Here is a 12,655-nt window from a genome sequence, read left to right on the forward strand (position 1 = left end):
AAGTTGATTCAAATAATAGGTGTAATCAAAGAAAATTACTTAAAATTAAAATTCAAAAAAATCATTGTAATAACCTTACCAAGTGTATGTGCAGTTATTTTATTAAATTTTCTCAAAATAAAACAATCCCTTTCGTTTGATAATGTTGTATTCAGAAACAATGAATGGTTGCAATCATATAATGTACTGCCATTTGTTTCCTTAATAAATTCATTGAAGTTTAATTGCCAACCATTATTTTTTGTTGTAATACATATGTACATACATGTGCATGCACATAATTCAATGAAACCAAACGATTTTGACTCGAAAGTGCATCAATTGTGGCAGCGATGCACCCGCTGATTTTTCAAATATCAAAGTGCAAAGCGCAAAACAAAAACAGAAAAGTATAGTAGATGAGCTCAACAAACCGGATTGGCAACATTGAATAACCGTCGCGACTGTAGCATCCACATTGCAACTGTAGAACAATGCAACTATAAATCTTAAACATTTTATTCAAAATATGTGCAGTTACACATAAACATACATACATATGAGTACTGCGTTCATGTGTACATGTTAATATAGACCCTGCAGTGAAATGTGCTCGTTACGAACAGACGTTGTCAATGGTTCGTGCGCACTTTTTTGTCGGTCGAAGCATTGGAACTCACTATAATCAAAAGTTGAAATAGGAACATGAAATATATGCGTACATGTGTATGTTAATCAAGATGCAGCTCATAGGTCTTTGGTCATTCCCTTAAGAAGTCAATTAGTAGTTAGTTTAAAACACATTTGATCTGGTGTGACAGGCTGTGTCGAATAAGTGGGAAAATGTTGCTCCTCTATACGATCGCACAAATACCGGATATTTTTAGCCTAATATGAACTGCTGCATTTGTGACTAATGCAACGGTACTCGTCTGACAAATGCTCTACAGGGTGGAACATGATTATGAAGTTCAATGTATTTATGTCATTATAATTATTGCTTACAAATGTTCCCTAAAAACATTATCCAGGATTGCTATATCGATGTGGATTTTAATTTATTTATAGATTGTTTCTTATAATCACAATTTAGCCTGTATTTATAACTACCCACCAGATGTTTTTGACATACATACATATGTATTTGACTTATTCAATGTTGCACACAGGTCGATCATCTTCGTGCTCCTGAAACGGTAAATATATATTTCTGTAATTCATCTCCTTGATACACCTATATCCTTGGCTAAGTGTTCCTAATACGAAAATACATATGTACATATACATATGTTTAAGTACTTAGGCTGTGGTATGCAAATACATACATACATACATACATACATATGTGATTATGAATGCTATTGACGTGCTAATAAAAAATGCAACATTTTTACGTAATCAAACCGCAGCGGATTTCCTCTCCACTGCAAATTTCCATTATGCATGCTCCTCACGCTGCAACAGCATGTGGCGCCATCTTCGTGATGTATCACGTCAGCAGTGAAAGTGGAATTGAAAATTTGTTTCATGCTAATAAAACGATCAATTATGATAATAGGAAAATAAATAAGGAAAAAATATGAAAAAGTACCATTGTTTCCAACCTCCAACAGCGGAGGAAATGGTGACGGAAGAATTATGCAGGCAGATAGATGCATCTATGTATATATTTGTATCTAAGCGTATGACTCCATTTACGTAGCAAATTCCCATGCTAAAGTGTCACATACACACACACCAGCCGCCACCACCCACTGCAACAGGAAATCATAAACATCGCATCGCAGGGTACACAGCGAGCGTATGGACGTGAAAGTGAAGTGGCGATTTGATAATAACATTAAAATGAAGTAAAAAATAAAACAATCTCCACATTCGAACCTAGCGCGCTAGTTCCCAACGATTGCCCGTCGCCCAGCGCACCCGAGCATGACAAATGTGCCCTTTTTCACCTGTTGCCTTGTTTATATTTGGCCGTAAATCAAAATGTTAAAGCAAAACAACACCAAAACAATAATAAACAAGTTGCTACCGCTGCAAAACCATTGTCTTCGAAGACTTTGCAAGTTACGTCTCTCGCTAATCATATTCGCTTTTATTTGTGTGCAATTATGTCCACAAATGTTGCAGATAACGTTTTATGTGCTGTTAAGTGGCGTACAACTTCCTCCTGTTGGCGCATTGATTTGCCACTTAGACACCCATGTTGCACAGAAAACAGCTGGAAATTTAGAGTTTATGGATATATTGGAAATTATTCCACAATCACAAGCATACATTTGCATACATCCCATTTGCATTTGTGATTGTAGTTTATTTTGAAGCCTGTCAGGAGCGTAGAAAGTACAATCAAGTCTTGTGGTCTTGTGATTATTTATTTAACCCCAGTCCATTTAAATCAAAAAACCTTCTATTATTGTTTATTTGTGTATTTATTCCTGCACATCTTATTACAGTTAATGCGTATTAGGTCATACAATGTCAGCATTAAACAGTAACGATTAAAACACTTATATTAGAACCCTTTTAAGATTAGCAAGTCCATAAAACTTATTCGATAGTTTACAGTTCCAAAAGTTATTAAATTAAATATTTTCCACTAAGAATGAGAGTTGTTAAATTATGGTGTATAATTTATTTTGCTGCTGCCGATTTTTCCTTCGCTTCAGAGGATGCAGATGTTTTAGTGGCCGAAGCCACTTTGCGCTGTGGCTTGGGTTTAGCTGGTGTTGTTTGTATCTTAGTTTCAGCTTTCACCTCTTTTACTTCCTTCACCTCAGGCGGAGCGGGCTTTACGGTTTGTGGGGCAGCAGCCGGTTCCTCCTTCTTGCCATTTATCTCTTTAGCTTTTGGTTTCTCACTACAATTGTGTGTTATGTTACGAAATGTGTAAATGTGCAAAATTGTTCATGCAATCTCTCTTACCTTTCAATATCAATGTTGAGCACAGATTCATCTTCTTCCTCATCATCACGATCCTCTGGACCGACTTCTCGCAATAAGTCACCCAAGTCTTTATCGACATCTTCCCAAAGCTTATCTTCCCCAACTTCTTCACCCTCTTCGCCACCACTTTCATGACCGTTTCCTTCGGCAGCATCCTTATCATCCTCCTGTTCAGCATCGTTTTCTTTCTTTATAGAGTCCCTTTTATCATTTTCAGCCTCCTCCTTTTCTTCCTTCACCTTAGCCTTTTTAGCTGCCTTTTCTTCTTCCTCTTTATTACGTAAGTATGCCTTGAGATGTGAACGTAGTAAGCAATGCTTTTTAGCATATGATTCTACAGAATCACTTGCGACTGAATAATGGTTGCAAAGTTCGCAAAAGTATGCGTCAACCTTCTTAATAAACGAACCGCCAACGGGTTGTCGCTCTTTGCTGTTCTCTTCACCATCTGTACCACCTTCACCTTCATTTAGCAAAGCATCCACATCCATGTCGTCTATTTCGTCAATTTCACCCACCGAATCTACGGTTAGGAATTTGTTCAAGTCAATCTCTCTGGTATCCTCATCACTGTTGTCACTATCTGAATCACGTTTTCGTGCTTTGCGCTGCAATAAAAGTCAAACAACAATATTATGCAAACATATTAACAACATTGCCTTAAAACGGACTAACCTTTAAGTGCTCCAATGAGCAGCGATGTGTTTCGTAAAGCATTGGGCTCTTAAATGCCAAATGACAAGTTGAACAATATGGCATCAAGAACTTTTTCATAGTCTTATGGTGCTCGGACAATTGATGTTTAGCCTTCGGTTGGCGGTAATGGAGGCGACACAAGTGACAAAACTTGGATTCATACTCCTCTTTCGAGTTCTCCTCAATTTCTCGTTGTGCCGCACGTTGGCGAGCACGCAGGCGTAACAAATGTGCCTTTTGACGAAGTGAGATTTGTCGGATCGCGTTCTTATGAACCCGAGAATACAAGTGTTGTTGATAGTCCTGGGGATAGTATAGACAAAATGTTAGCACTTAGCAAAAGTTAAAATGAAGATATAAGCACGCATATTATTACGTCAAAGGAAAATGATTTGTTGTGTGATTTGCATTGAAGCAAACTTATACAATAGTTATATAGCTTCGATGCTAACTATTTTGATTAAGTATTTGTAATGGAACTTACCGGATATGTGAAACAGCCTGTATGACAATGAATGCATGTCAGATTGACCCTTGACCCTGTACTGCGTGATTTGTTATAGTCATCACGACGTGAAGTGTGTGATTTCTTATCTTTCTTCTCTGATTCATCGTCGCTATGATCGTCCTTCTTTCGTTTCTCTTTGCTATCCTTACTTTTCTCCTTATCCTTCTTCGAGGATGAACTCTTTTTGGTTTTATCCTTTTTGTGATCATCTTCTTCCTTCTCCTTCTCTTTTTTCTTACCTTCTTTCTTTACCTCTTTTTCACCATTATCTTTATCTGGATCAGTAGCTGCATCACCTGTGGCACCTTCAACTTCTCCATCACCTCCTTGCTCTTCATCATCATCTTCTTCATCCTTATGATCATCAGTTTCTGCTGATGAATCCTCACCCTTTTTACTTTTCTTCGCCGATTTAGATCCCTCATCACCCTCTACATCATCATCATCTTCGTCAGCATCACCGTCACCTGCTTTCTCGGTATCATCTCCTTTTTCCGAAGATTTGCCACGTTTACTGCTGCTGCGCTTCGATGTCTTTTTCTTTGTCTCGGTGTCACTCTTGCTATCGTCCTTGTCGCTATCGTTGTCTTTATCATTATCCTCTTCGTCATCTGATGAATCACCCTTCTTGGAACGACGTGGACTCTTCGAACGACGCACTATCCTACGACGACGTAATGAGCTAATTTATGTAGCGCAAACGCAAAAGTGGTATATTAATTGATGAACAAAATTATTTTGTACTTGCTGATGCTAAAGTATTTTTTATTTGTCAAAAGTGCTTCGAGTGGAAAAAGTCAATCAGCTGTTATGATTTTACAGTATGGGGTCGTATAAATGCATCAGACACACACGACTCTCGCTTTTAAATCACATCTTTCTTATCATTGCATCTTTGGATAATATGTAAAAATTTTCAAAGAGCAATGAACTCATCAGTTTTGCTTAGGAATACAATTAACCCCAGTGTTTCAAAATAAATAACATCTTTACTACAGGTCCTTATAATTTATGCGATGGAAACGTAGATATGTTTATCAATCTATATAATGCTTGTTTGAAAAGTATAAATTCTGAATACAATGAGATTACAACCAAACCCAAATCACTTAAGCTCAACATATTCTGCTTGGTTTGTTTTAATGTTTCCATAGACGGTTCAACAAATAATTAGTCCTTTTTAATCAGCTTCAAGACATTTTCACAAAACTCAACAATTAACTCAAGTCAACTCAAATGCAATTTTTATGCAGTTTTCTGTATTTTAATTACCTTGTGAGGCGCTGTATCTTTAATACACGTGCGCGATCTTTCTGTTGTGCATACAGCAGCTTTCGTCGCATAATACGCAAATCGTTTGAATCATTCCGGTTATTGCGAATGATGCGCACACCGCCCCTTAATATAGTGGTGCGCATCCCACCACGATGATATGAGGACATATTTCCACGAGCTCTTGAAACGTAACCAGTGCGTATGGGACGCTTTTGTATGCCCATTGGAGACCGGTGACGGCTGGTATTAGCAGTGGAGTCATCTCGATCGTTGCGTGAGTTTGTCCCACGATACGAATTGCTAGTTGTATTTGCTCCACCAGTATTACGGTAGTTAGATGTCGATGTTGTCGAAACCATTGGTGGGGGAGGGGGCGGTGGTGTTCGATTTCCACGTCCAGTTGATGAGTTGCGTCTATAATCCTGTTGACGATGATGAGGATGTTTTTTGTTTTATGTATTCTTAAAGATTTAACTATACACGAGTTTGAGCATTTATACTCTGTCAATTTAGATTTGTGTGGTTTTAACATGAGTTTTTATTTGATATTGTTTAGGAATTGGGTAAGTAAAAGGGGAGGTTTTCACTGCAGCATAAGCAAATCTCCTAAAAAGCTCATCAAAACAATAATGTACATATTATCGTTATAGAATCGTTGCTACCATCTTCAGACTGTTTTGTACTATCAATTTTTTGCAATATGCGATGCATTGGAACAGCAAGGTGCATCGTAGGAATTTATTTATTTCACTGGATGATCATAGCTCTAATTAAATTTACACATAACATTTAATGTTATTTAACTTTCAATATAAGCATACTTTAGTGGATGGTGTGTTTTTTGGCCTCAATTAAATTCATTCGACGATCACATTGGCGACGTTGCTCTATAATCATTACGTGCGACCAAGAGCCTTATCATTGCCATAGTATTTTAGGTCGAAACGTGTCAACTCTGCCATACAGCAAGTGCAGAGTGTCTCTCTGTACGTACTCTGTCCGCTTTGATGACAAAGTTTTAAATTTCTCAATCAATTGTTGTAAATGGCTTACTTTTTTGTTTTCACGTCTTTCAAAATTCGACCTTTCTAAATATATTTCTATTCGTGCATAAATATACATAAAATATCAATGTTAATTGTTACGATTACTCAGATTCGAGGGAATATTTTGAACTCCCTAATGAATTAATATATTAAATGTCTGGACAATAAATAAAATGTGTACTTACATCTTGTCTTGAACGTTTTCTATCATCAGTGCGATCTCGTGATGTATCCTACAAAACCAGTAATTATAGTTTTAAATAGATATATATGATATCACAATTTAATTTTAGTATTGCTTATGATTTTTATTTCTATCATATTTTTATAGTGTCTACTTACGCGATAAGTTCTCTTATGACCAGAATCATGACGGCTTCCGCCAACAGAACTATTATTGAAGCGATCCCTTGAGCGGTCATAGTGTCCAGCGCTACCGCTTGCACCAGAGTTATAATTGTTATAACGAGAATTGCCACTGCTATTATAGTTATGATTATATCCATCACGACCTCCAGATCTGCCGCCAGAATTTTGCATACGTCCATAATTATTGCTACGGTAATTGTTACCGCCACGACTTGAGCCGGAGCCCCGGGAGCCATATCCACGTCCACCTCGCATTTTGAAACGACTAAATTCGAAAATTTCAATTATTTGCAAATTTCATGTATGTATACATATTCTCTATCATGTATAGGTACAGTTTTATAGATAACGTGCACCCCCTTAGCAGCGAAATGAACCGGCTTAACAAAATGAAAAAATCAATGGCACGAGGCACTAAAAAAATCTTCCCGCATATCTTGCATAATATGTACTTACATTTGCTTTTGATTTCTTGATTTACTTGAGCAAATTGATTTTGCTTTTTTTTTGGATCTTCAGCACTTATTTATTATTAAGAGCTGCACAATTATTATTTTATTCACACTTCTTCACCAGCAGAAACTTTTTTCACAATGGCGTCAGAAAAATTTAGCGAAGTAGAAAGAACAGCCGGGTGCTGCCAACTTCGTGTCTAAATTTATCGATAAGTACTAACAAACGCTAAAGTAGTGCCATTTTTTTGCGCCATCTGTGGTTTCAGTATGAAAGTACTACGTATATGTAGAGGTAAAAATAAAAAATGTTAATTAAATTATCGGATTACTATGTTTTTTTTATACTAAGCAGGAATTAGCGTTGAACAGAAAAACAGAAATGACATTATTTTACGACCTATTTTTGTAAACCACACAAATATTTTGGACTAACCGTTTTTAAGATTGTACGTACCTAATGGGTGTTATTTAGAGGCGTTATTTGTTAAATGGCGAGCAATGTGAATGTTCTCAGTCAGAGTCCGTTCATAATACGACACTTTTGTTGCCTAGTCAGTAGTTTGTATGAGAGGGAGCGACGAGGTAAAGGCATACATGTGTTCTTGCAACACGTTTAATATTATGGTTCGTTACAGTTAACCACACACATGCAGTTAAGCCGTTAGGGCAAACAAAAAGTATAAAACAATAAATTAAAATTTAGCAATTTTTAATTTTAAAATTTTATAATATTCCACATCAAAGTACTCCCAAACGAATCTTACATACTCGCCTCCTGGCCTACCATAACGCTCTTGCACTTAGAACTTCAGAAGGGGTTTGTATGCAGTATTTCAGTTACTGTGCAAAAGACAAGGCTTATTCGACTATTAGACCTAGTCACTCATAGTACTTACACATTGACATACGTATGTATTTTTGTTCTACAATTATTCAACGTCAACGTTCATATCTGTTCGAGTGAAGCCCAGAATATACTTAACCCGAAGCTTTAAACGATTTGAGCCTTTACAACTTTGCAGGCGAAAGTAGTGAAAGAGTTAAGTGCAGAAATTACCCATTTAACATTTACGCATTTGTTAACGTTACAGCACACATTTACTTTCACACACATAATGAGAGATAGAAAACCTAGAATGGAGCAGTAGACAGAGAAGAAACCTTACTAAGTGCTGACGACTTCTGTAAATACACATGTTCCTGACTGCATACGGATGTAGTGAACTGCCACGTAATTTATACGGTATTTTTGAAAACGAATCGGAAGGTAACGTTTGCTGGCGTACGACAAACACGTATGTACATAGATTAAATACTGAGAAGTCCCTTAATCGGAGACACGAATGATAAAAAACAAGAGAGAGTGGTTGTATGAAGAAGTGGGACGCATTTCAGTTATGCCGGTTTAACTCAAAATATTAGATTACCTTAAGTTAAAGCATTTGCCTCAAAGGCTTTGTTGGAAAGGTGATATCTTCGCTATTCAAATGCATTCACGAATGATTGTGCAAGCCCATACGACAACGAGTTTTTACTTAGCAAAGTTAATGCATTTCATGTACCCATGTTGTTGTTATTGCAATTACGCCATAATACCTCTAATTCGTCAGCATTGCTTTTTCAAACGGGCGTAGAGAGTGTGTACGAACATGGTACTTAAACTTTGGATCACATAAAGAAGTCTGTCCCCATTTCTATGCTGAAGGAATAAATCTAAGAAGGCCAGTTTTTTGAAGCGATGATGACTGTTTTTTTTTCACTTTGGCTTGTTTCTTCGCCTGTTCTCTCGTTCTTCGTTCCCATTAGTCACACTTTAAGTTTATGCTATTTGTTAGTCTTAGTTAATTTGAATTACAACAGAACCGTTGGTGATTCTGGGAGTGTGCGACTCATATATCAGTGTGCACTGTTTTCACCTTTGCCTCTTGCTTGGTCGATTGCGAATCTTCTAACGCTTTGGTTGAACACACCAGTATGTGCACGGCACAGATGTGTTTGTGCAGGTGACATGTCAAAGGTCATGGCTGCCAACGGCTAGTAGTTCTGTTGTTAGCTCCGCTTGATGCTTCTCTCCTCTGTAAAAATACACCTGCATTTTATGTTGTTTTTGTTTGTGTCGAAAATTAACTGAATTAGCAGCTTCTCTGATTCATCGTAAACACCATCAAAACTACTACGTCAGTATGGTAACGGCACCAAGAGCGCTAAAAAGTAGTACAAATCTATGAAGAAGCAAGCAGAGGTTTCCTTCTTTGTACCTTTTTATAATCTTGTGTACATAATATGTCTGGTTGTATAATTTAATATGAAACTCTTTGACAACTCGATTTAATAACTTGACTAACATTTTAACAAAATATTTATTCTGTCATGTTTATCTTCGACGCCCGAATTTCTCTTATATCCATAGTAGCAAGCCGATATGCCGCTCACTTGTGCTGCTGTAGCAGCCCGATCATAATTGCTAAGGCACACAGCGTCGTTCACAGGTCGGCGTTCGGCGGCTTGACATCTCAATTTGCTGCAGGTCGGTTCCAAGTGAGGTTATCACTACGCGGAGAAGTTAGTGTATCCAAAATTTCTAACAATTAATATGCATTTTGTTATTTATTTCGTTGGAATCGCGCTTTTGAATGCTGAATTGTTCTCCGCCAAATTGAGTCCAATACAGAGCGGCGCAAATCTGACTGAGTTCACGAACTTACGCCGTCAAAAGCGCACTTTAATATTCGAAGGAAGCGGACTAGTCAAGGTACTGGAATGCAAATGCAAAACAAAATGTAACAACACAATTTTGCTTCAGACAAGTTAGTGAATAATAGTGAAGCCACGGTGTGCAGTATTCCTAAGCCCTCGAAAAGAGACACTTGATGCGAAGGGAAATCATACGACTTGATTATCCTCGAGATGCTTCACTCATGAGCAGTCTGAAGATCTATTAGTTAATTTACCGTAAATTTGTAATTGAGCCAGTACGTCAAGAATCCCGTAATGCAGTTAAATTTTTACAAGCCTTCACCTTCATTTACGAACTCCGCGTCCAAAAAGCATCTTACGATTTTCATTTCGTGGTTAGTGACCAACACTTATTTAAAAATTTCGGATATTTTGTGAGGGAATACCATTTGTGAAGTAACTGCAAGTGACATAGATTCTCTTTTTAACACAATGTGGATTGATGAGAGCTCACAAAAATTCAAAATAAACTAAAACACGCTTTATATCCTTTAACTCACAACTTATTTCAGATAGACGCCGGCGCAATAGCTACTGTAAATGTGGATGACCCTATCGCTTGGCGTTCGATAGTTTCTATAAATAATATTCAAGGTGGCTTCTATCCTTTACCCGCGGTGCCCACCTATCCATGGGATAAATGGGAGGATACTTTTGCGCGTTCCATGAAACACTTCCAAAAGCTGGCCGATTTCGAGACAGATGATTCTCGCTTATTTATCTACACTTTATTGGAAGTCCTGATGGAGCGTCAGCATGGTAATGGGCATCAATGCTTGCTGCGTTCGATTTGCCAAAATGCACAAGTAGACGAACATGTCGGCATGTTTTCCGAGATAATGGATGTGGTTTTAAGGTGAGATTATTGAACACAGGGGCTGCCATTGCATTTATTTATGTTTTCAATATTTTTAAAGACCTGGAAAGGAAAGTATCGCTGTTGCTTACACGGACGCCTTTGTGGCTGGTAAAGCGGACGCCGACTGCATGCGTTTATACTCCGAATGCCGAGTGCCTTCGAATTTTTTGGATCAGTACTTGGACTACGTTTAAAAACGATCGCATGCCATACAGATTATTACTCTCACTTTAAATTTATTGCAATTTGTGTAATCATATTAAATATAAATTACATTTGACCAAATCTAGATTTGAAGAACTAGATTTGTAAGAAGTTTTTCGTGTCAAAAATATTAAGTATTGTAATTCTTGAGGGTTTAACTGTATTCGCTTAGAGCAATATTTTTTCAGTTCATTTACGTCTACTGTCTGTTTGATGATTACAATAATCTTGAACGACTGTACCGACTTTTTCGTAACTTTGTCATGAGATTCTAGGTGCTCTTTTCGGATCCTTAGGAACAGAGCTCTTTACCACAATTGATCTTCATACCATAAAGAAGGATTCGATTCAGACCTTGGAGCAAAACATCACGCATCTCATTCGTTAGTTACCAGTTGGTATGTAATGGGCGGGCTGTAAAATCATGAGGTTGCAAGCCAAAGATCGTTAGGTGGTTGTACACCATGATTGTGTGGCCGATAGTCACGTATGGGGCGGTGGCCTGGGCCTCAAAAGCCCCGCAGACTTTAGTAGGGCTCCAACTATCGAAGTTGCAAAAGCTCACGTGTACCTGTATGTCGGATGAATGCGCACTTTTCCGAGGGCAGCACTTTAAGTCATGCTTGAGTTCACACCACTTCATTTAGTGATCGGCCAGGTGTGGCAGAAGTAAGGTAATCTCGGCCCCGCGGATGACAGAGTTAATTGATACAATACCATTGGCCTTTCTCCCAAAGGACAGCATTCCCAAACGGATAAATTTCACCAAGAAGCTCAAGATTACCGTTGGCAGCAAGGTTGAATGGAATGATTCCACTCTTGAGCTACTGTTTAAGGATAGTACAATCATGTGATACACTGACGGCTTGAAAACGTCGGAGGGAATCGAGGCAGGAGACGCAGGACTACGCACCAAACTCTCGATACCTATGGGAAGTTTTCCGAGTATTTCTCAGGCATAAGCCTTTGGCACAAGTCCTCCAATGCAACCATACTTAGCGATAGTCAAGCGACACTTAAAGCAATCTGCTCCTATGCAATCAAATCGCTACTGGTGCAGGAGACTAGGTATAAACTAAGACTGGTCGTACTTTATACTGGCCACTGCTACCAGAAGAAGCACCTACACAACATGGCCCTAGCTTCTTGCGTAAATTGCCAGTTCGTCGGCAGGGAGCCTGAAACATCAGAACACCTGCTAATTGACTGCACAGCAGTCTGCAGATGCAGATTAAGGGCCCTAGGAGCTATGTTCCCAATAGGGATAACCTGGCTTCGCTAGCTTCCAGCAGCATGTTCGACTTTATCAATATGCTGATGCTAGGTGAGTCTTTGTGAACTAGGAGAGCGCACAATAGACCCAAGGTCGCGGTGTATTTCTCGTTTATCAATCAATCAACATACCAGTTGAAATACTCGAACGAGTCAACGAAAATAGGACTCAACGGATGGACGTAGCCGCGGCGAACATTTGAAAGAGAGAATTTTCAAAAAATAAATACTAAAGAATGATCTTTCGAATGATGATAAACATTCCGCATTAAATTTGAAATGTTTATGCTTTTTCTTTAAAAAAGTAGGG

At 38.2% G+C, this 12,655-nt stretch overlaps 2 protein-coding genes across 3 annotated transcripts; one reads left to right on the forward strand and one right to left on the reverse strand.

The window, feature by feature from the left end:
• Positions 1–2,387: 2,387 nt before the first annotated feature.
• On the reverse strand, positions 2,388–7,451 carry LOC105231300 (glutamic acid-rich protein). 2 transcript variants are annotated; one of them, XM_011212512.3, is made up of 8 exons: positions 7,276–7,451; positions 6,793–7,084; positions 6,636–6,683; positions 5,402–5,826; positions 4,106–4,811; positions 3,601–3,924; positions 2,905–3,533; positions 2,388–2,839 (listed from the first exon to the last, which is right to left on the reverse strand). In XM_011212512.3, exons 2-8 carry the CDS (start codon positions 7,072–7,074, stop codon positions 2,614–2,616), a joined length of 2,640 nt encoding a protein of 879 aa, XP_011210814.2. In that variant the 5' UTR covers positions 7,075–7,084; positions 7,276–7,451; the 3' UTR covers positions 2,388–2,613. The 2 variants fall into 2 exon arrangements, with proteins under 2 accessions (XP_011210814.2, XP_029408304.2); XM_029552444.2 differs by lacking the exon at positions 7,276–7,451 and having other exon boundaries at positions 5,402–6,504; positions 6,793–6,882.
• Positions 7,452–7,893: 442 nt separating this feature from the next.
• LOC105231301 (uncharacterized) lies at positions 7,894–11,117 on the forward strand. The gene is made up of 3 exons (XM_011212513.4): positions 7,894–10,026; positions 10,523–10,866; positions 10,928–11,117. Exons 1-3 carry the CDS (start codon positions 9,868–9,870, stop codon positions 11,061–11,063), a joined length of 639 nt encoding a protein of 212 aa, XP_011210815.2. The 5' UTR covers positions 7,894–9,867; the 3' UTR covers positions 11,064–11,117.
• Positions 11,118–12,655: the final 1,538 nt, after the last annotated feature.

Source organism: Bactrocera dorsalis, chromosome 5 (assembly GCF_023373825.1).
Source record: "Bactrocera dorsalis isolate Fly_Bdor chromosome 5, ASM2337382v1, whole genome shotgun sequence".
Taxonomy (NCBI): Eukaryota; Metazoa; Arthropoda; class Insecta; order Diptera; family Tephritidae; genus Bactrocera; species Bactrocera dorsalis.